At 42.3% G+C, this 22640-nt stretch overlaps 1 protein-coding gene and 1 pseudogene across 1 annotated transcript in view; both read right to left on the bottom strand.

The window, feature by feature from the left end:
* LOC138674576 (transient receptor potential cation channel subfamily M member 7-like) overlaps positions 1-4040 on the bottom strand; it is a 240306-nt pseudogene extending 236266 nt beyond the window's left edge.
* Positions 4041-4144: 104 nt separating this feature from the next.
* The window catches only part of LOC138674575 (transient receptor potential cation channel subfamily M member 7-like), a 59018-nt gene continuing 40522 nt past the window's right edge, over positions 4145-22640 (bottom strand). The window contains exons 3-5 of the mRNA XM_069762393.1: positions 5270-5308; positions 4985-5165; positions 4145-4198 (exon numbers count right to left, since the gene is read on the bottom strand). Of these exons, the coding sequence (XP_069618494.1) occupies positions 4145-4198; positions 4985-5165; positions 5270-5308 (274 nt within the window). The remainder of the gene's footprint in view (positions 4199-4984; positions 5166-5269; positions 5309-22640) is intronic.

Below are 22640 nucleotides of genomic sequence, written 5' to 3'. Positions count from 1 at the left end.
GTCCCCACCTGCAGAACCACTCCTTTATTGATGGTGTCTTGATAATTGCAAATAATTTCTATCTGTTGTCTATTCCATTTGCACAACAGGATGTGACATTGATAGTCAAACAGTGTTGCTTCCTAAGTGGACAGTTTGATTTCACAGAAGTTTGATTTACTTGGAGTTGTATTCTGTTGTTTAAATGTTCCCTTTATTTTTATGAGCAGTGTATATACATCTCTCCACCTATTCACCTACACTCCTTGCCCTTCCCTCTCCCATATGCAGTTCATTCTCCGCTACTAAATATCTAGGCTATGGATGTTTACGAGATTAATAATATTTTATTTTTTTACTTTTAGTGACAAACATTCTATTTTTTTTTACTTATTTCCCTTATATTCCCCTTTTTTTCTTCAGAAACATTATCATAATTTGGTAATAAAAATATACTTTAACTATGAACACACATTCAGAGTGGCATTTCTTAATTTTTCTCCTTGCTTCTTAATTGCGGCCATTCATTATATTCACAGTTCCCAAATAGGATGAACACCTTTATTTGTTTCCTGTCCCCCTCCTCTAACAAAATTCAACACATTCTCTCACATAATTTTTCACACATTTTTTTCTTGCGTGTTTTACACATAGCTTATATATTTATTTTTATACCCGTCTTTTGTACATATCCTTCCTATAGCCCATTTCACACACTCTCATTCTATTTGCATATAATCTAAATCACAGAGTTTTGACATCATTATTTATTTAGTGAACAAATATAATCCTATAATATTCTCTCTTGTAACTGTATTCTCTTCACTCACTTATGTATTTCCCTCACAACAATTTAATTTCCCTTCACTATAATTAATCCCACATATTCAACTAAACACACACTAATCCTTGGCTATCAAATAAAATTATCTTTTTATTGGATTCCCTTTTTTTCACCTTATCCTTTCCTCATGTCTCTTCTCACTTCTTTGGAGTAGAACACCTATGCACCTTCTTCTTCACTATCTGAGCCATCATAAATAACAGCATTACATGTTGCCTCACCTTGATTCCTCTTGCAGACAGGGGGCGTGCAGGAAATCGCAGGGAGGCAGAAGACATCAGGAGACGGTAAGCGGGCGAAGAGCAGGAAGCCGCAGGCAGGCGGAAATCATCCAAGTGTCCACTGGCAATCGCTGAGCAGATCAAGGTGTACAGAGCTAACAAAGGTCCAGCATCACTGAAGTCTTAATACCAAGACATAGGTGTGAGCCTTGCAGACTATTATATAGAGCCCGGCTAATGCGCACATGGGATCACGCCAGGCTATCTACAAAGCTCGACATGGAGCACAACAGACTCTAGCGGACTGAGGTGAGAAAAGCAAGACACAGATCTAGAACAGGTGTGTAACAATATCACTCACATTCCCCAACTCTTAATATCTTTTCATTTCCGTTTCTCGCTGTTGTATTTTTCTATTTAGCTTTATTTATGAACAAAAAACACTATCTTCACCTCTAATGGGCATTTTTATTTATTGTCTTGGCGCTAGTATTTTGAATGATAGAGCTATTTTAACTGACAGTTGCTGTTCCCTCTTTTTTTGTGATTCTCCTGAGGAAGTAGTCAAGATGACTTTGAAAAGCATTGAGAATTAGACACATACTATCTGAAGATTTAGGATCTCGGAATTCCTTTTTTTTTCCCACCAGCAGCCCATCATTATTTGCATTTCTGTTCCTGTTTTTAATACATTGAAGTGACAGTTCTTCAAGATTAAAGACACTCTGAGTAGTCAGTCTCAGAATTTGTAATAGGGATTTCAAAATGCGTTTCAAAAACCAAACAACACATTTAAGACAAGCAGAAAACAACGCCTTTAAGAGAAACAGAAGTACGGTCTGAAAGTGCAATTAGACATTCAGGGATCATGGAACTCACTAGGTGCTTGGTCTTCATGCATGCCATTAAAGTTTGGAATATATGCAGGGCTTCGCTATGATTGAGGCCGAATGTTTTCTTTATAGCGGTAATAATATCACATTGTACACCATCCAAAAGATTTCTGAGAACAAACAAGGAAAATAATAATAAAATAATTTGTTTTTCACTATTTCTCCCAATGGTGCAAATTACTCTCTTACCCTTGGCTCTCTGTCTGCTTATAAACATATACCAGGAGGTCAGCTGCTCTGCCACTTCCTTCACAGACTACCACTGGCACTGGAGGTATTTGTTGAAGATAGTCAAAGACTGTAAATATAGTGTTGGGACCACCTTCTAGTATCAGAGCCACAATTGGAATTCGCTTGCCAGTCCCTAAAAAATACATATTATTTCAGCACTCCATGAAATGTGTTAAAAATCAATCTAAGAAATTTCTCTAAAAGAATGATATAGATTAATTTTAAATATGTTATCTTCTCTACATTTCATTGAAGTTAACCACACAAAGAAATTTGTACAATCAGTATCAGTTAAAGGACAAATTACTGGCATGAATTTGCTGTAGAGAGATTCTGCTTTCTAATTCCTGTCGTATGCGAGTGTCTGCTCCGTATTGTCCAACTGTTCCATCATCCACCAAGATAAAATGCGTGTGACTTCTGCTCAATTTATGCAGTTTGCTCAGAGGATTCCGCAGTGTCTGATATGGAGCTTCAACCTTCAGGGAATAAAAAGCACAATGTAAGTAATAAATGCAAAGAAACAGAAAATATGGGAAACATTGGAGAAATGTGGCTTACATTTCTTCCAAGCAGATCGTGTCTACCATCAATTAGACCCCATGGCGCTATTCCAATAGTGCACACTTTATGGCTCAGATGAGAAGCGTGGTCCTTCAAAGCATCTTCAATGTGTTCTGCAACACCTTTAAAAGAACATCTATATATATAATTGTCTAAGGGTTTTTCCGTCTGTCTGTCTGTCTGTCTGTCTGTCTGTCTGTCTGTCCTGGAAATCCCGGCTCTCTGATTGGTCGAGGCCGCCAGGCCGCGACCAATCAGAGACCGGCACAGCGTCGACGTAGAAATCCCGCGTCTCTGATTGGTCGAGGCCGCCAGGCCTCGACCAATCAGCGATGGGCACAGCGACGATGATGTCATAAAGGACGTAGAAATCCCGCGTCTGATTGGTCGAGGCTGCCAGGCCTCGACCAATCAGCAACGGGCACAGCGACGATGATGTCATAAAGGACGTAGACATCTCACGTTTCTGATTCAGCGACGGGCACAGCGACGATGATGTCATAATGGTTGCCATGGCGACGATGATGTCATAAAGGTTGCCTCGACCAATCAGCGACGGGCACAGTCTGCCGCGAATTCTGGAATCATCATTGTCCATATACTACTGGGACATGCATATTCTAGAATACCCGATGCGTTAGAATCGGGCCACAATCTAGTCTATACATATAAGACCTGGCAGCCCAACCCAAGTCTAATCACAGGTCCAGCAGAATTTAATGACCTTTTCCAATGCAAATGAATAATTATACAATTTTGTTTGATAAATTACCATTATTCACGCCTCCTGTCAGTATCCAGGCTCTTGTAGTCCCTGCAGCTTTAATAAATCCCTTGGACAGTGCATCTTTAATACGAGGGTGAAGGTCAAATTTCTGTGTACCACCATGTACAGAAATAAGCAGTTTGGGAAATTGCATTCTCCATTCTTTGACCATGAGTTGAAGTATATCTTCAATCTTACTGTCACAAGACAATCTAACAAACTAAAAATAATAGATGTAATTAGACTTCACATAACCGTAGAATTTTTTTTTCTACCAATTCATCCTGGTAGTATTGAAAATAATGAAATCATCTGGTCAAACACTGCGTCTGCTCCAGTAATTGTGTAGAAGCTGGGCTCAGCAGTAGGACGCATGAGATATTAAGCCTAGTGATTGCCTGCAGTGCTGTTGGCTAGAGATAAGCGAATTTGTTCAGGTCCCTGCTTATTCGGCAAGCTATAGTGCTTACCGAATAACCATAGCGGGAACCCGGATACATGGAGCGCTCCGGCTGATCTGCTGTTCGGCTCCGCAGCTGCATGTGTCGCGACTGTGTCACAGTCACAGGACATGCATGAATAGCCCAACAAACAGGCTTCGGAACATCTGCAAATGTGTCTATCCTGTAAATATTATAATATATGTCTAACTATAGGTTTTTTTCTCATACTTGTGTTTCCAATTGTGAGAATGACTGTTCTGAAGACATATCATAAAATAGATATGCCAAATTCCACTGATCATTACAATTTTTGGTCTACATGGTGTGAAGCAGTGAGGGGGATCATATGTGACGGTCGATATGTGTCCCCCAGGATGCGGACAGAGTCTTATTAAACCCGCTGGAGCACCTTGTGTTCACAGCAGAACGCCTGTGAATCGCAAGGCAAAATAAAAGAAAGAGTGGATCGGGTCCAAGTAGTTGACCCAGTCAGATTTTTAGGAAAACCCATCAATAGCTTTTTAGAGGGATTTGCAGGTTTGGTAGTGGGGCGAATCCCTCTCTCTACTCCGGGTTTTGGAAGTGGCTCTATGGCCACAATTCAATTTAAATCTGTCAGTTTTGCATGTGGTGTGTCAGATTGGAATTTGCAAGCTAAAGAACAGGAGGCTCTGTGGAACCCAGGTCTCTGTGGAGCTAACACAGAGTCAGGGACTTCAAGGTGGCTGACGCACCCAAGAGACACGGCGGTGCCATTGTCCACGGCAACAGGTTTTGAACACGGACTGTATTTGTGGAAATCCAGTTGCGATTCAGAGGATATCTCTCCTGTATGTGAGTCTGAATAAAGACATGGTTTATGTTGAACTTTCAGTGGTCCCTACCTATTTGTCGCACTGCACCAAACCCGCTGCACTACAGTGGCCATGCATTCAGTTACATGATATAATACAGTATAATATATTACGATATATAATATACAATGTAATGAATTTACCTAGTTATTGATTCATCTAAAGAATGAGATAAACAAATGTATTTACCTTGGCTTTACAGCCTTGTGAACCACCTTGAAAGTCAATGGTGCCATATGCGTTTGTAGGACTTTTGACTGTGTCTTTCTCCACTGTCCAAGTCTCTGATTGTGTTTGACCATCTCCAAAACTTGTGACAGCGTTTCCAGCAAAAGGTCTGTGTTCTTTAATCAAACGGCCACAACAACACCTATTGACACATAAATATTCTCCATGTTGATTGAGGTAACCTAGAAATCTACAGGAGGAAGATCTACACATGCCATGTAGTATTTATAGGGCTTTATAACTAACCGGACAAGCTGTTGGCAAATCTGACACCCGGGAATGCATCTAATGAAAGTAAACAAGAAATGGGTTATTAGGGTTATTAATTTCATTCTATGCTACATCTACAAAATTATTATTATTATTATTACTATTTTTATATGACCAACACTTTGAGGATTGGTAAATTGGGTTAACTAAAAGCATCTAAATTAATTATTTTTACCACATTACCCCCTTTTATATTGTGTATGACAAAAAATGTTAACTCACACCAAAGAATTTAAATGTATTTTCAGGTAAGCATTTGGGCAATATAAAGAATTAAATATGACTCTTAGATAGGACTTCCTTCCTGCTTTGCATCTACAGTACAGACCAAAAGTTTGGACACACCTTCTCATTTAAAGATTTTTCTGTATTTTCATGACTGAAAATTGTACATTCACACTGAAGGCATAAAAACTATGAATTAACACATGTGGAATTATATACTTAACAAAAAAGTGTGAAACAACTGAAATTATGTCTTATATTCTAGGTTCTTCAAAGTAGCCACGTTTTGCTTTGATGACTGCTTCAAGAGGTAGTCACCGGGAATGGTCTTCCAACAATCTTGAAGGAGTTCCCAGAGATGCTTAGCACTTGTTGGCCCTTTTTCCTTCACTCTGCAGTCCAGCTCTCCCCAAACCATCTTGATTGGGTTCAGGTCTGGGGACTGTGGAGGCCAGGTTATCTGGCGTAGCACCCCATCACTCTCCTTCTTGGTCAAATAGCTCTTACACAGCCTGGAGGTGAGTTTGGAGTCGTTGTCCTGTTGAAAAATAAATGATGGTCCAACTAAATGCAAACCGGATGGAATAGCTGCAAGATGCTGTGGTAGCCATGCTGGTTCAGTATGCCTTCAATTTTGAATAAATCCCTAAAAGTGTCACCAGCAAAGCACCCCCACACCATCACACCTCCTCCTCCATGCTTCATGGTTGAAACCAGGCATGTAGAGTCCATCCGTTCACCTTTTCTGCGTCGCAAAAAGACACGGTGGTTGGAACCAAAGATCTCAAATTTGAACTCATCAGACCAAAGCACAGATTTACACTGGTCTAATGTCCATTCCTTGTGTTCTTTAGTGCAAACAAGTCTCTTTTGCTAGTTGCCTGTCCTTAGCAGTGGTGTTCTAGCAGCTATTTTACCATGAAGGCCTGCTGCACAAAGTCTCCTTTTAATAGTTGTTGTAGAGATGTGTCTGCTGCTAGAACTCTGTGTGGCATTGACCTGGTCTCTAATCTGAGCTGCTGTTAACCTGCGATTTCTGAGGCTGTGACTCGGATAAACTTATCCTCAGAAGCAGAGGTGACTCTTGGTCTTCCTTTCCTGGGGCTGTCCTCATGTGAGCCAGTTTCTTTGTAGCGCTTGATGGTTTTTGCCACTGCACTTGGGGACACTTTCAAAGTTTGCACAATTTTTCGGACTGACTGACCTTCATTTCTTAAAGTAGTGATGGCCACTCAAATTTCTTTACTTAGCTGCTTTTTTCTTGCCATAATACAAATTCAAACAGTCTATTCAGTAGGACTATCAGCTGTGTATCCACCAGACTTCTGCACAACACAACTGATGGTCCCAACCCCATTTATAAGGCAAGAAATCCCACTTTTTAAACCTGACAGGGCACACCTGTGAAGTGAAAACCATTCCCGGTGACTACCTCTTGAAGCTCATCAAGAGAATGCCAAGAGTGTGCAAAGCAGTCATCAAAGCAAAAGGTGGCTACTTTGAAGAGCCTAGAATATAAGACATAATTTCAATTGTTTCACACTTTTTTGTTAAGTATATAATTCCACATGTGTTAATTTTTTTTTTATTTAAATAGATTTTTATTGAAAGTAAACATGAACATTACATTTTATGCATTTTCCAGTATATTACAAAGTTTCTTCATTTTCCAAACCCCCAACAATCCCAACAAACCCCAAACCTCCCCCTCCCCTGACAGCTCCTTCCCAATTATACTTTTGTTACCAGTATTGATGGCTCTTTGAGCCGCTTGACTCACTTATGACCGCTTGTTCCTCTAGCAATCTCCTCCCTTCAAAGGCCCTCATCCTCCCATTTCCCATATCTACTCATCCCAGCTCGAGCCACGGAGACCACATTTTGTCAAACATTTCTGTTTTCCCACGTCTTTTGTAGACCCCCTTTTCCAGATTGAGACCATGTTTAACATATTTCAGGAATTCACCCCTTGTAGGTGGCTCCTCCTTGATCCAGTTCCTTGCTATCACCTTCCTAGCCATATATAATAGCCTAGCTATTGCTATCTTCCAGGTGTTATCCACTCTAATTTCCTCCACATATCCCAGTAGGCACAACATCGGATCTCTCGGCACTCTGCATTTATACGCCCCTTCCACACGGCTCAGTACCACCAGCCAAAAAGCAACCAGTCTTGGACATGTCCACATCATGTGGTATATTCCTGCATTCTCAGTCCTACATCTCGGGCATTCAGAGTCAGCACGCAACCCCGCTCTGTGTAACACTTCCGGTGATTTATAAACTCTGTGCAAGATGTATAGCTGCGATAGTCTATACGGCTCACTTAGTGACACTCGTGGAACCCACTCCAACACCGACTCCCAGGTTTCATCCTCCATTGGGCATAAATCTCTTTCCCACTTAGCTCTCGCTTTTAGAGGGAAATCCAGCAAATATGCATGCAGTAGGTCCTTATAAAGGGTTGAAATGACTCCCCTTGTGGATCCTTCCCCACACACGTATTCCTGAACTATGTCCTCCTGGATCTCAATACCATCGCCCTTGTTTTGAGCTTTAAAAGCGTGTTTCATCTGGGCATATTGATACTCCCCAGTCGGTCTCAATCCAAACTCCCCCTGCAGCTGCGAAAAGGACTTTAACACTCGTTGTTGAATTATCTGAGCAACCAAATGGATTCCTTTGGCCTGCCACTCTGTCAGCACTCCAAGAGCCGCAAACTCAACCAAATTATTATTAAGCCATATCGGTGTAAATTTAGTCAGTCCCGTAACCCCCCGAATCTGTCGCAGTCTGGTCCATAATTTATGTATCAAAAACATAGTTGGATACAATTTCCCCAATACGCCCAAGGAGCCATCCTCCAGACACTGCACCACCGGTCGTCGGTTTGTCACCCCCTCCATCAAGTGTTGTACCGCACCGGAGGACGCCTCCCGCGCCCAGCCCTTCAAATGCTGACTCTGGGCTGCAAGAAAATATAACTCAGGGTTGGGCAAAGCCAATCCTCCATCTTCCTTGGGTCGCTGAAGCGTCTCCAGGCCAATACGTGGGTACTGCCTCCCCCATATCAGGCTTCTAAAAAGAGCATTAATCTGCCGGAACTTCCCACGTGGAATCCAAACTGGCGCGTTATGTAGGACGTAGAGTATTTTGGGCATCAGAACCATTTTAATAAGATTAACCCTACCCACCACCGATAGGTGTAATTTATTCCACGCATCTACTTTTGCCTTAAGGACGCCCATGAGAGGAGTCAAATTCCTATACAAAAACTCTGTAACTGGCATCGAGATCCATATTCCCAGGTATTTGAAAAGGGATGCCACCTTAAGCCGCCCCTCTCCCAATGGCTCACTTCCACTCTCCTCCACCCCATCCACCTCAAAGAGGACCGATTTATCCCAATTTATCCTCAGTCCCGACAAGGCTCCAAATTGTTTCAATGATCTCGATGGCCCCTTTCAAGGTGTCGTCCGGGTCCGCCAGGAACAGTAAGATGTCGTCTGCATATAACGCAATCTTCTCCTCAACACTCCCATATCTGAACCCAGGGACCTCATCCGACTGTCGGATCTTAGCGGCCAGTGGCTCCACAGCTAGGGCAAACAGAAGGGGCGACAGTGGGCATCCCTGCCTCGTACCTCTGGCCAACTTTATAGGCTGAGAAAGTTCCCCATTCACTCTGATTCTAGCTGTTGGTAATGAATATAGCAGTTGAATCCACGACACAAATTGCGGTCCAATACCCATACACTTCAACACCCGCCAGAGATATCCCCACTCCACACTGTCAAACGCCTTATGGGCATCCAAGGATGCTCCACATGTGTTAATTCATAGTTTTGATACCTTCAGTGTGAATGTACAATTTTCATAGTCATGAAAACACAGAAAAATCTTTAAATGAGAAGGTGTGTCCAAACTTTTGGTCTGTACTGTATCTCTGCCCATATCTTCATTGATTGACAGGTCAGACTCTATCAGAACTGGAGAAGTGCGACGAAAGATGGAACACAAGTAGATGGAAAACTACACTAAACTGGCTGACCACACCAAGGGTGCATGTCCTTGGTTTCAACAATCGTTTTGTGTTGATAAACTCCCTTTAATGTTGTGTCCTAAACCTCAATTAATGACATGATTTTTTTACTTCTATGTATCAAGATTTAATATTTGCACTAATTTCATGTACGTACATAAGCCATTTCTGGTAATATGGCACACATTTGATTTTTTTTTAATTATGAAAATCAGTTTGTACACTAATAGACTTTTGGAATTCACGTGAAAGCAATGGCAAAAGGCAAACTGGATAAATATACCGGTTTATGATAACTAACTTGATACTTTGAAAGGCCCAAATATCTGTTACAGTTTGAAAGGTGTGTCTGTTTCATCATTTATGTAAAGGTGATCTTAACAGATTTCTTTAACTCTTGTCTACAGATTTCTTTTAAACCTTATAACACCTCCTATGCATAAGAAACGTTTGACCTGTTCCATGAATAAGCACCATGTTAACAAATTATAAGTACGTTGTCTGAATTTGCACATACCGTTTTTAATTATATAATAGCAGCTGGATGCTTACACATGCAGTATAAATTACTGTATATACAGTGCTATTCTGAATATGCAAGTGTACTATATTTGATGCTAAGACATGGTGAAGTCAACAGAAGAAAGTCATGTGTACCAGACTCAATGGGATAGTTGTGAATTTCTTTTAGCACACCAAGTATCTCCTGTCCTGAAGATCTGATACAATTTATTTAATAGACCTCTAATATAATACTAGAGATGTTTCTGGGAAAAGTTTCTCCTTGTGGAGACTTCCAAGTACTTTGCGTTATCATTATTCCACGGTCTACAGACCTTCATTCCTACCACCTTCGAGAGACTGTGCAAGTATAGTTAAGCAACAAGAGGTTTAATATCTAGTATTTACAATATTCTACAGGCTCCAGATTCCTTTACTAGACACTCTTACATGCTCAAATGGGAGCAATATCGGGGTAAAACACTGACCGTGGTAGAATGGAGAAATGTTTGGATCAGAGCAGCCAAGACTGCATCTTGTATTTCATACAAAGAAAATCAGTACAAAATCCTTCTTCTCTGGTACCATATGCCTGAATTTTTACATAAAATGGACCCATCTATTCCTTCCGTTTGCTGGCATTGTGTCCTGTGTAGAGGTTCTATATTTCACATTTTTTGAGAATGTCCACTGATTAAATCATTCTGGGCGATACTCCAACTCCTCATTAACCCCTTTCTGCCAGCTGATGGGATACTATGTCAGCTGGCAGTATCCCCCCGCTTTGAGGTGGGCTCCAGCGGTGAGCCCACCTCAGAGCCGGGACATGTCAGCTGTTATCGCGATCCACCCGCGCCCATTAACTAGTTAAATGCCGCTGTCAAACTGTGACAGCAGCATTTAACAAGCGCCGCCGGACGCACGGCCGGAAGCACTCGCACTGCTGACTCCCATCACATGATCAGGGGTCATCGGTTCATTGCCATAACAACCAGAGGTCTCCTTGAGACTTCTATGGTTGTTAATGGCCGATTGCTATGAGCGCCACCCTGTGGTCGGCGCTCATAGCAAGCCTGCAATTCTGCTGCATAGAGGTGATCTGTGCTTCACCTCTATGTGGCAGAGGCGATCGTGTAGTGCATGCTTCTAGCCTCCTATGGAGGCTTTTGAAGCATGCCAAAAAAAAGTGTTTAAAAATATAAAAAAAATTAAAAAATATAAAAGTTCAAATCACCCCCCCCCCTTTCGCCCCAATTAAAATAAAACAATTAAAAAAAAAATCAAACCTACACATATTTGGTATCACCGTGTTCAGAATCACTCGATCTATCAATAAACAAAAAGGATTAACCTGATCGCTAAACGGGGTAGTGAGAAAATAAATCAAAACGCCAAAATGACGTTTTGGTCACCGTGACATTGCATTAAAATGCAATAACGGGCGATCAAAAAAACGTATCTGCACAAAAGTGGTATAATTAAAAACATCAGCTAGGCACTCAAAAGATAAGCCCTCACCTAACCCCAGATCACGAAAAATGGAGACGCTACGGGTATCGGAAAATTGCACAATTTATTTATTTTTTAGCAAATTTTGGAATTTTTTTTCACCACTTAGATAAAAAAGAACCTAGACATGTTTGATGTCTATGAACTCGTAATGACCTGGAGAATCATAATGGCAGGTCAGTTTTAGCATTTACACATAAAGTAAAAGAAGGCTGACAGCACTCACTCTCTTAGGGCGCTCGTTCCACGTCCAGGGAACCCTTCCCGGATATCGTAGCAGCTTCAAGGTAAAGGGACAGCGCTCCACTCGGGTGTTTTAAGGTCCAAAAATCTTTATTCCAGCCATAATAAAAAGGTAACAGCAACGTTTCGACCGTACAATCGGTCTTTTTCAAGCATACACCAAAGTGTTTGGGGCCGTCTTAAATAGTGTGGACACCACGCAGGGAGCCAATCACCATTGTAGACCCACCCCCTTAACCATATAATATATACAAATAATAAAAACAGTCCCAAAAGGGACATCAAACATATGTGCAAGTGTGCATCATTTAAAACTAGAACAACGCCATATAGATACATGCTTTTAATAGCGCACAATAGTTCAAAGGTATGCCGTTCATCTTCTGATTTTCATGCAAGTATACGCTGCATATTCGTCTCCATAGTAACAAATCACCAATAGGGGGCACTTCCTGTGTACTCCTGGCCACTCATGTCCATTGGCGCCATGTTCCACATTTGGCCAATCGAATTAATCGATATACTATGTGCGGCACAGCGTCTCCAATGAAGTTGATTCTATCAGGAGGAATGTACTCACGCTTAATCGCCATAGGCTCCCACAGGGTCCCTGCACTGAACGGCAGACGCGGGCATCCGTCATGGAGTGCAAGCGTCAGCGCTCCACGTCATAGCAACGCCCCATCACATGATCGGGATGGAGCTGCAGCCAAACGCGAGGCGCCTCTGCAGCACCTCCCGCCAGTCTCACGTGACTGTCTTCAGCGTCGGTAACCCAGGAGACATCAGCACACAGGCTCCCATAGGGTACCTGCACCGAATGGCAGACGCGGGCATCCGTCATGGAGTGCAAGCGTCAGCGCCCCACGTCATCGCCACGCCCCATCACATTATCGGGATGGAGCTGCAGCCAAATGCAAGGTGCCTCTGTAGCACCTCCCGCTGGTCCCACGTGACTGTCTTCAGCGTCGGTAACCCAGGAGACATCAGCACACAATAATAGAGTCCACCCTCATTTTTAGTTGACTCTCATAGCATTAAGCAATATATAGGGCAGCACGGTGGCGCAGTGGTTAGCACTACAGCCTTGCAGCGCTGGGGTCCTGGGTTCTAATCCCACCCAGGACAACATCTGCAAAGAGTTTGTATGTTCTCTCCGTGTTTGCGTGGGTTTCCTCCGGGCGCTCCGGTTTCCTCCCACATTCCAAAGACATACTGATAGGAATTCTAGATTGTGAGCCCAATCGGCTTGGATGGTAAACATATCATTCATTCTCTGAGCTGAAATATCCTGCATGTCTATTGCTCCAGTCCCTGACAGCAAGCAGCTTGGATGGTAAACATATCATTCATTCTCTGAGCTGAAATATCCTGCATGTCTATTGCTCCAGTCCCTGACAGCAAGCAGCTTGGATGGTAAACATATCATTCATTCTCTGAGCTGAAATATCCTGCATGTCTATTGCTCCAGTCCCTGACAGCAAGCAGCTTGGATGGTAAACATATCATTCATTCTCTGAGCTGAAATATCCTGCATGTCTATTGCTCCAGTCCCTGACAGCAAGCAGCTTGGATGGTATCTGAGTCATTCTATCTTCGGCATTGAATCCTGCATGTATCTATATATGTTAGTCATACTATTATGCCTTTGTGTTTATAGATATTTAACTCACTTTTGCATGTCCTTACTCAGAGAGATCACATAACTGTTTCAAAGTGCTTTATGATCCATGTAGACCTGGACATTTGTTTATCTGATCACTACATTTATTGTGTCCTGTTGTCTCAACTGAGTTAGATTGATTGCTAACGAGCTTTAACACAAAAAAAAAAAAAAGAGATCTAAGGGCTAGCCTTCTATAAATGTAGATGTAGCTTGGGGATGCATTCGTGCAGGGGTGCATTCGTGCACTGTTATTCGTGTATTTTTTATTCAAAGTACTTTTTTTTCTAAGTACTCGGCAGTTATAACATGGCAGTAAGACAGGGCAGGAGACAGGTAAGACAATCTAAATCTAATCCATATTCACTTGAAACAGCACAAATACTCACCATATTTATTTGTATAATCTATATTCTGGCTGCTGCATTCACTCACATTCACCGCCCTCGCATTAACTCTCTACACTCCATCCATATCGGCCCCTCTGTCCTTGCCTCTCCTATGTATAGCACTCATGCTCTATTCACATTGCTTAACAGCACAGATCCATTCAGTCCCAACATCCAACACAAGAGACGCTCTCACAAATCACTTAACCATCTGCTCACTCTTTCGATCCTCCTTCTCCTAGTCGCTGGAGACATATCTCCAAACCCCGGCCCCCCATGTTATAGCCAGTCAAACCTCCCAATTGCTACACCCAGAAACCCCTCTAACCTTATTAATATTCCCTGCATGCCTGCTGTCTCTTTCAATTGTGCCCTTTGGAATTCTCGCTCTGTGTGTAATAAACTCTCCTTCATCCATGACTTCTTCCTTTCTAATTCTCTTAATCTCCTGGCTCTTACTGAAACCTGGATCCAGCAGTCAGACACCACCGCTGCTGCTGCTCTTTCATATGGTGGACTACACTTTTCTCATACCCCAAGATCAGACAACAGAGCAGGTGGAGGCGTTGGTCTGCTCCTTTCACCCAAATGTACTTTCCAAGTTATCCCCCAAGTACCCTCACTTGTCTTCCCTTCCTTTGAGGTCCATGTGGTCAGACTCTACGTCCCCTTCTCCATGCGAGTGGCGGTGGTGTATCGTCCTCCCGGCCCCTCTCATCAGTTCCTGGATCACTTTGCCACCTGGCTTCCACACTTTCTCTCCTGTGACACCCCCACCCTTATCATGGGTGATTTCAACATCCCCATTGCCTCTCCCCTCTCCCCATCTGCTTCTCACCTTTTATCTCTATCCTCCTCTTTTGGCCTCTCGCAGCATACTAACTCTCCAACACATGAAGATGGAAACTCCCTTGACTTGGTCTTCTCCCGACTTTGCTCAGTGGATGACTTCACAAACTCCCCTCTCCCGCTCTCTGACCACAACCTTCTTTCATTCTCTATCAAGAACTGCCATCCCGCTCAGGTCACCCCCACTTTCCACACCTATAGAAACATACAGGCCATTAACACCCAGAAACTTATGATGAACTTGCAGTCCTCATTGGCCCCTATTTCCTCCATCTCATGTCCTGATTCTGCATTGAAGCATTACAATGAAACCCTGCAAAGTGCTCTGGATGAAGCTGCTCCTCCTATACATAAAACAACTCGGCACAGACGGCAACAACCGTGGCACACGCTGCAAACACGTTTCCTGCAGCGGTGCTCCAGGTGCGCAGAACGTCTGTGGAGAAAATCTAATCTACCCGAAGATTTCATCCATTATAAGTTCATGCTAAAGACATACAATTCTGCCCTTCACCTCTCCAAACAAACCTACTTCAACACCCTCATCACCTCCCTGTCCAATAACCCTAAACGTCTCTTTGACACGTTCCAGTCCCTACTCAACCCAAGAGAGCAGGCCCCAACCACGGATCTCCGTGCTGACGATCTGGCCAATTACTTCAAAGAAAAAATTGACCACATTCGACAGGAAATCATCTCCCAATCTCTTCATACCATGCACTGTCCTCCCTCCCCCACTGCATCTAGTTCACTCTCTGACTTTGAAGCAGTTACAGAAGAAGAAGTAAGCAGGCTCCTTGCATCTTCGCGCCCGACCACTTGCACCAGTGACCCCATTCCGTCACATCTCCTCCAGTCCCTTTCCCCGGCTATCACCTCTCACCTAACAAAAATATTCAACCTTTCCCTCACTTCCGGTATTTTTCCCTCCTCATTTAAGCATGCCATCATACATCCATTACTTAAAAAACCATCCCTCGATCAAAACTGTGCCGCTAATTATAGACCTGTCTCTAATCTTCCCTTCATCTCTAAACTCCTCGAACGCCTGGTCCACTCCCGTCTTACCCGCTATCTCTCAGATAACTCTCTTCTCGACCCTCTTCAATCTGGCTTCCGCTCTTTACACTCTACTGAAACTGCCCTCATTAAAGTCTCTAATGACCTACTAACAGCTAAATCTAATGGTCACTACTCCATGCTAATTCTCTTGGATCTCTCTGCAGCATTTGACACTGTGGATCATCAGCTCCTCCTCACTATGCTCCGCTCCATTGGCCTCAAGGACACCGTTCTCTCCTGGTTCTCCTCCTATCTCTCTGACCGATCCTTCACTGTATGTTTTGCTGGTTCCTCCTCCTCTCACCTTCCCCTTACTGTTGGGGTTCCTCAAGGATCAGTCCTAGGCCCCCTACTCTTCTCGTTGTATACTGCCCCTATTGGACAAACAATCAGTAGATTTGGTTTCCAGTACCATCTCTATGCTGACGACACCCAATTATACACTTCTGCTCCCGATATCACACCGACCTTTTTAGAAAACACCAGTGATTGTCTTACCGCTGTCTCTAACATCATGTCCTCCCTCTATCTGAAACTAAACCTGTCAAAAACTGAACTCCTCGTGTTCTCTCCCTCTACTAACCTACCTTTGCCTGACATTGCCATCTCCGTGTGCGGTTCCACCATTACTCCAAAGCAACATGCCCGCTGCCTTGGGGTCATCCTTGATTCTGACCTTTCATTCACCCCCTACATCCGATCACTGGCTCGCTCTTCTTACCTGCATCTCAAAAACATTTCTAGAATTCGCCCTTTTCTTAATTTCGACTCTGCAAAAACTCTGACTGTTTCACTTATTCATTCTCGTCTGGACTATTGTAACTCTCTACTAATTGATCTCCCTCTTGCAAAACTCTCCCCGCTCCAATCTGTCCTGAATGCTGCAGCCAGGATCATATTCCTCACCAACCGTTACACCAATGCCTCTACCCTGTGCCAGTCATTACACTGGCTACCCATCCACTCCAGAATCCAGTACAAAACTACTACCCTCATCCACAAAGCACTCCATGGCTCAGCACCACCCTACATCTCCTCCCTGGTATCAGTCTACCACCCTACCCGTGCCCTCCGCTCCGCTAATGACCTCAGGTTAGCATCCTCAATAATCAGAACCTCCCACTCCCGTCTCCAAGACTTTACACGTGCTGCGCCGATTCTTTGGAATGCACTACCTAGGTTAATACGATTAATCCCCAATCCCCACAGTTTTAAGCGTGCCCTAAAAACTCATTTGTTCAGACTGGCCTACCGCCTCAATGCATTAACCTAACGATCCCTGTGTGGCCTATTTATAAAAAAAAAAAAAAAAAAAAAAAAAGGTTCCTCGCATCATGTTCTCATACACTTTATGCAGTATTAGCCCTCTGTGTCTGTACTGCTACATACTTAGGCAGGTAACTGGTTCATGCAGCTTTACATGAACACCTGAGCCTTACACTATAGCTGGTCCGAATAACTAAAGCAATTGTTACCATCCACCTCTCGTGTCTCCCCTTTTCCCCATAGTTTGTAAGCTTGCGAGCAGGGCCCTCACTCCTCCTGGTATCTGTTTTGAACTGTATTTCTGTTATGCTGTAATGTTTATTGTCTGTACAAGTCCCCTCTATAATTTGTAAAGCGCTGCGGAATATGTTGGCGCTATATAAATAAAATTATTATTATTATTATTATTATATAGTAAAAAAAAAATACAGAAGATTACATGCTATAATAATACAGATATAAGGTATCGCAATCAGATACAGATAGCATAGAGCTCATTAACCTTACCCTCACTCCATAAATATTAAAAAATATAGCGCACCTCCATAGAAGCAAATGCATACTAAATAACGCAACAGATGGTACAATAGATGGGACAGTCGGAAAGCATAAACCAAAAATATACAATTTAACCTGTATATTGTAGTATATTGTGCTAGGTAAGCACTCCATTCTCATTTTATATCCCACTGCATAGTACACCGACTGTCTCATCCAGTGTCCATCTGAAAAAACAAAATTAAAAATACACATAAATGTATCAAAATGGTATTAAAAACAACACAGATGCTGTCTAGAAAGGGGAACAGGACACATGACTCTCACTCATCAGGGAATTAAACTATCTAGGGGTACATATATGTGGGTTAAATTCTAGATTTAGACCCCTAGGTTGTAATGTACCCAATGTGTAGATCCATCTCATATCTTTAGCTTTGAGTATCCCTAATCTGTCTCCACCCCTTCTCAGAACTGGAACACTATCAATAACTCCCGGCATCAGGGGCTTATCTACAGCATTCTCTAATGCTGTAGATAAGCCCCTGATGTCACCTGAAAGTTAAGAAAAACACGTTATATTATACTCACCCAAGGGACATCCCGATGCGGTCCGATGGACGTCGTGGTCTGGGTCCAGCGCCTCCCATCTTCATACGATGATGTCCTCTTCTTTGCTTCCTGCCGTGGCTCCTGCGCAGGCGTACTTTATCTGCCCTGTTGAGGGCAGAGCAAAGTACTGCAGTGCGCAGACGCCGGGAAAGGTCAGATAAAGTTTCTGAATATTTTCCCATGCTACAGAGTTCATGCAGCCAGGGGGCGAAGCTTCGGTGACGGCACCACTAGTCACTGAAGCTCCGTTCTCTGCATTCATTCATTCCCCAGTCTTTTACAGCCGGGAGCGGTCGCTTTAGCTGCGCTCCTGGTTGTAAATGTATTTAACCCCTTCAGATGGATTTACAGCATAGGGTTTGACTGTACGGCGGACAGGTATGGGATATTGTTGTTTTTTTTGGGGGGGTGTTTTTTTTACAGAAGATCGAGGGCTTCGCTTTGGATTGAGAGTACAATAAAGATATTAAAATTCTGTGTGCTTCTTTCTTTCATTAAAATACTTTATTCTTAATTTGTGTGTATTTTTAACCCTTTCCTACTATTGGATTAATAATGGATAGGTGTCTTATTGACACCTCTCCATTATTAACTAGGCTTAATGTCACCTTACAATAGCAAGGTGACATTAACCCCTTATTACCCCATATTCCAATACTACAGGGGAGTGGGAAGAGAGTGGCTTATTGCCAGAATAGGCAAATCTTACAGATGCGTCTTTTCTGGGGTGGCTGGGGGCAGATGTTTTTAGCCAGGGGGTCAATAACCATGGTCCCTCTCTAGGCTATTAATATCTGCCCTCAGTCACTGGCTTTCCCTGTCTGGCGGGGAAAATAGCGCGGGAGCCCACATCATTTTTTCTGTGAATTAACCCTTTAATTTAACACCTACAACTCTCAAATTTTACACACAAACATTATTACTGAGGGATATGTAAAAATCTAATGGATATGAAATGGTTTACGGTATGTAAACCATGTCTCATATCCTGTCGGGTTCGGTAGTGATTTAGCAAAAGCCGACAATTGAATTACCGGCTTTTCTGCTATCTAGCTCTGTACTAAATATCTATATATATAATCGTCTAAGGTTCATTTCCGTCTGTTTGTCTGTAACGGAAATCCCACGTCGCTGATTGGTAAATTCGTGAGGGCGGAGGGTACCGCTGAATATATAACTGTTGGGGCTCACCGTGGACTTGGAAACATAGCAACTAAACCCATAGAGAAAGATCAAGTCCACACGGAAGGGAGCACCACAACCATATGTAAAAAATACAAAATCTTTTATTAGTGAGCTTTTACAAAAAATAATGCAACACACAAAAAGATACATCACACAGAAAAACGGATAAAACATTAAAAGTCCAACAACAGCACAAGTCTTGGCAAGTCATATCCTAATATGATAATGTAGGAAAAGAGTGACAACCCACATCCCCAACTACTCCAGCATGGTCATACAATACAATATAATGGCCTGTGGTATAACCATATACAATGTGCTTAGTATACAAAAACAATTAGTTATATATACATGGTTCACAGATCAAAACAACACAACAATATGAGCAAATAAGTGTAGACCTGCTAATATCACAGTACCATGTAGCCCTACAGGTAACATAGTAACATAGTAACATAGTTAGTAAGGCCGAAAAAAGACATTTGTCCATCCAGTTCAGCCTATATTCCATTATAATAAATCCCCAGATCTACGTCCTTCTACAGAACCTAATAATTGTATGATACAATATTGTTCTGCTCCAGGAAGACATCCAGGCCTCTCTTGAACCCCTCGACTGAGTTCGCCATCACCACCTCCTCAGGCAAGCAATTCCAGATTCTCACTGCCCTAACAGTAAAGAATCCTCTTCTATGTTGGTGGAAAAACCTTCTCTCCTCCAGACGCAAAGAATGCCCTCTTGTGCCCGTCACCTTCCTTGGTATAAACAGATCCTCAGCGAGATATTTGTATTGTCCCCTTATATACTTATACATGGTTATTAGATCGCCCCTCAGTCGTCTTTTTTCTAGACTAAATAATCCTAATTTCGCTAATCTATCTGGGTATTGTAGTTCTCCCATCCCCTTTATTAATTTTGTTGCCCTCCTTTGTACTCTCTCTAGTTCCATTATATCCTTCCTGAGCACCGGTGCCCAAAACTGGACACAGTACTCCATGTGCGGTCTAACTAGGGATTTGTACAGAGGCAGTATAATGCTCTCATCATGTGTATCCAGACCTCTTTTAATGCACCCCATGATCCTGTTTGCCTTGGCAGCTGCTGCCTGGCACTGGCTGCTCCAGGTAAGTTTATCATTAACTAGGATCCCCAAGTCCTTCTCCCTGTCAGATTTACCCAGTGGTTTCCCGTTCAGTGTGTAATGGTGATATTGATTCCTTCTTCCCATGTGTATAACCTTACATTTATCATTGTTAAACCTCATCTGCCACCTTTCAGCCCAAGTTTCCAACTTATCCAGATCCATCTGTAGCAGAATACTATCTTCTCTTGTATTAACTGCTTTACATAGTTTTGTATCATCTGCAAATATCGATATTTTACTGTGTAAACCTTCTACCAGATCATTAATGAATATGTTGAAGAGAACAGGTCCCAATACTGACCCCTGTGGTACCCCACTGGTCACAGCGACCCAGTTAGAGACTATACCATTTATAACCACCCTCTGCTTTCTATCACTAAGCCAGTTACTAACCCATTTACACACATTTTCCCCCAGACCAAGCATTCTCATTTTGTGTACCAACCTCTTGTGCGGCACGGTATCAAACGCTTTGGAAAAATCGAGATATACCACGTCCAATGACTCACCGTGGTCCAGCCTATAGCTTACCTCTTCATAAAAACTGATTAGATTGGTTTGACAGGAGCGATTTCTCATAAACCCATGCTGATATGGAGTTAAACAGTTATTCTCATTGAGATAATCCAGAATAACATCCCTCAGAAACCCTTCAAATATTTTACCAACAATAGAGGTTAGACTTACTGGCCTATAATTTCCAGGTTCACTTTTAGAGCCCTTTTTGAATATTGGCACCACATTTGCTATGCGCCAGTCCTGCGGAACAGACCCTGTCGCTATAGAGTCACTAAAAATAAGAAATAATGGTTTATCTATTACATTACTTAGTTCTCTTAGTACTCGTGGGTGTATGCCATCCGGACCCGGAGATTTATCTATTTTAATCTTATTTAGCCGGTTTCGCACCTCTTCTTGGGTTAGATTGGTGACCCTTAATATAGGGTTTTCATTGTTTCTTGGGATTTCACCTAGCATTTCATTTTCCACCGTGAATACCGTGGAGAAGAAGGTGTTTAATATGTTAGCTTTTTCCTCGTCATCTACAACCATTCTTTCCTCACTATTTTTTAAGGGGCCTACATTTTCAGTTTTTATTCTTTTACTATTGATATAGTTGAAGAACAGTTTGGGATTAGTTTTACTCTCCTTAGCAATGTGCTTCTCTGTTTCCTTTTTGGCAGCTTTAATTAGTTTTTTAGATAAAGTATTTTTCTCCCTATAGTTTTTTAGAGCTTCAATGGTGCCATCCTGCTTTAGTAGTGCAAATGCTTTCTTTTTACTGTTAATTGCCTGTCTTACTTCTTTGTTTAGCCACATTGGGTTTTTCCTATTTCTAGTCCTTTTATTCCCACAAGGTATAAACCGCTTACACTGCCTATTTAGGATGTTCTTAAACAATTCCCATTTATTATCTGTATTCTCATTTCTGAGGATATTGTCCCAGTCTACCAGATTAAGGGCATCTCTAAGCTGTTCAAACTTTGCCTTCCTAAAGTTCAATGTTTTTGTGACTCCCTGACAAGTCCCCCTAGTGAAAGACAGGTGAAACTGCACAATATTGTGGTCGCTATTTCCTAAATGCCCAACCACCTGCAGATTTGTTATTCTGTCAGGTCTATTAGATAGTATTAGGTCTAAAAGTGCTGCTCCTCTGGTTGGATTCTGTACCAATTGTGAAAGATAATTTTTCTTGGTTATTAGCAGAAACCTGTTGCCTTTATGGGTTTCACAGGTTTCTGTTTCCCAGTTAATATCCGGGTAGTTAAAGTCCCCCATAACCAGGACCTCATTATGGGTTGCAGCTTCATCTATCTGCTTTAGGTGTCGATAGAAAACAATGGACCCCACAGGCAAATAAAGATCAATGCCTAAACGGCCTTTAACCAATGCAGCCATGCTAAATGAAGGGATTTCCGTTACAGACAAACAAACAGACTGTAATGTAAATCCCGTGTCGCTGATTGGTCGTGCCCGGCCGGCCGCGACCAATCAGCGACAGGCTTTACTATTGATGAACAAAGAGAGAAGATATGCAAACCAATGGGATCCACCTTAAATAATCAATTTTATTGTACAAAAGTCATAATCCATAAACAGAGCCAGGCAAGACATACATTTAAAAACATTTAAAACAATGATATAGCTGCCTATGCAG

This window comes from Ranitomeya imitator, chromosome 4 (assembly GCF_032444005.1).
Source record: "Ranitomeya imitator isolate aRanImi1 chromosome 4, aRanImi1.pri, whole genome shotgun sequence".
Taxonomy (NCBI): domain Eukaryota; kingdom Metazoa; phylum Chordata; class Amphibia; order Anura; family Dendrobatidae; genus Ranitomeya; species Ranitomeya imitator.
The sequence above is the reverse complement of the archived record's forward strand: the minus strand, read 5'-3'. Positions and strand labels throughout refer to the sequence as shown.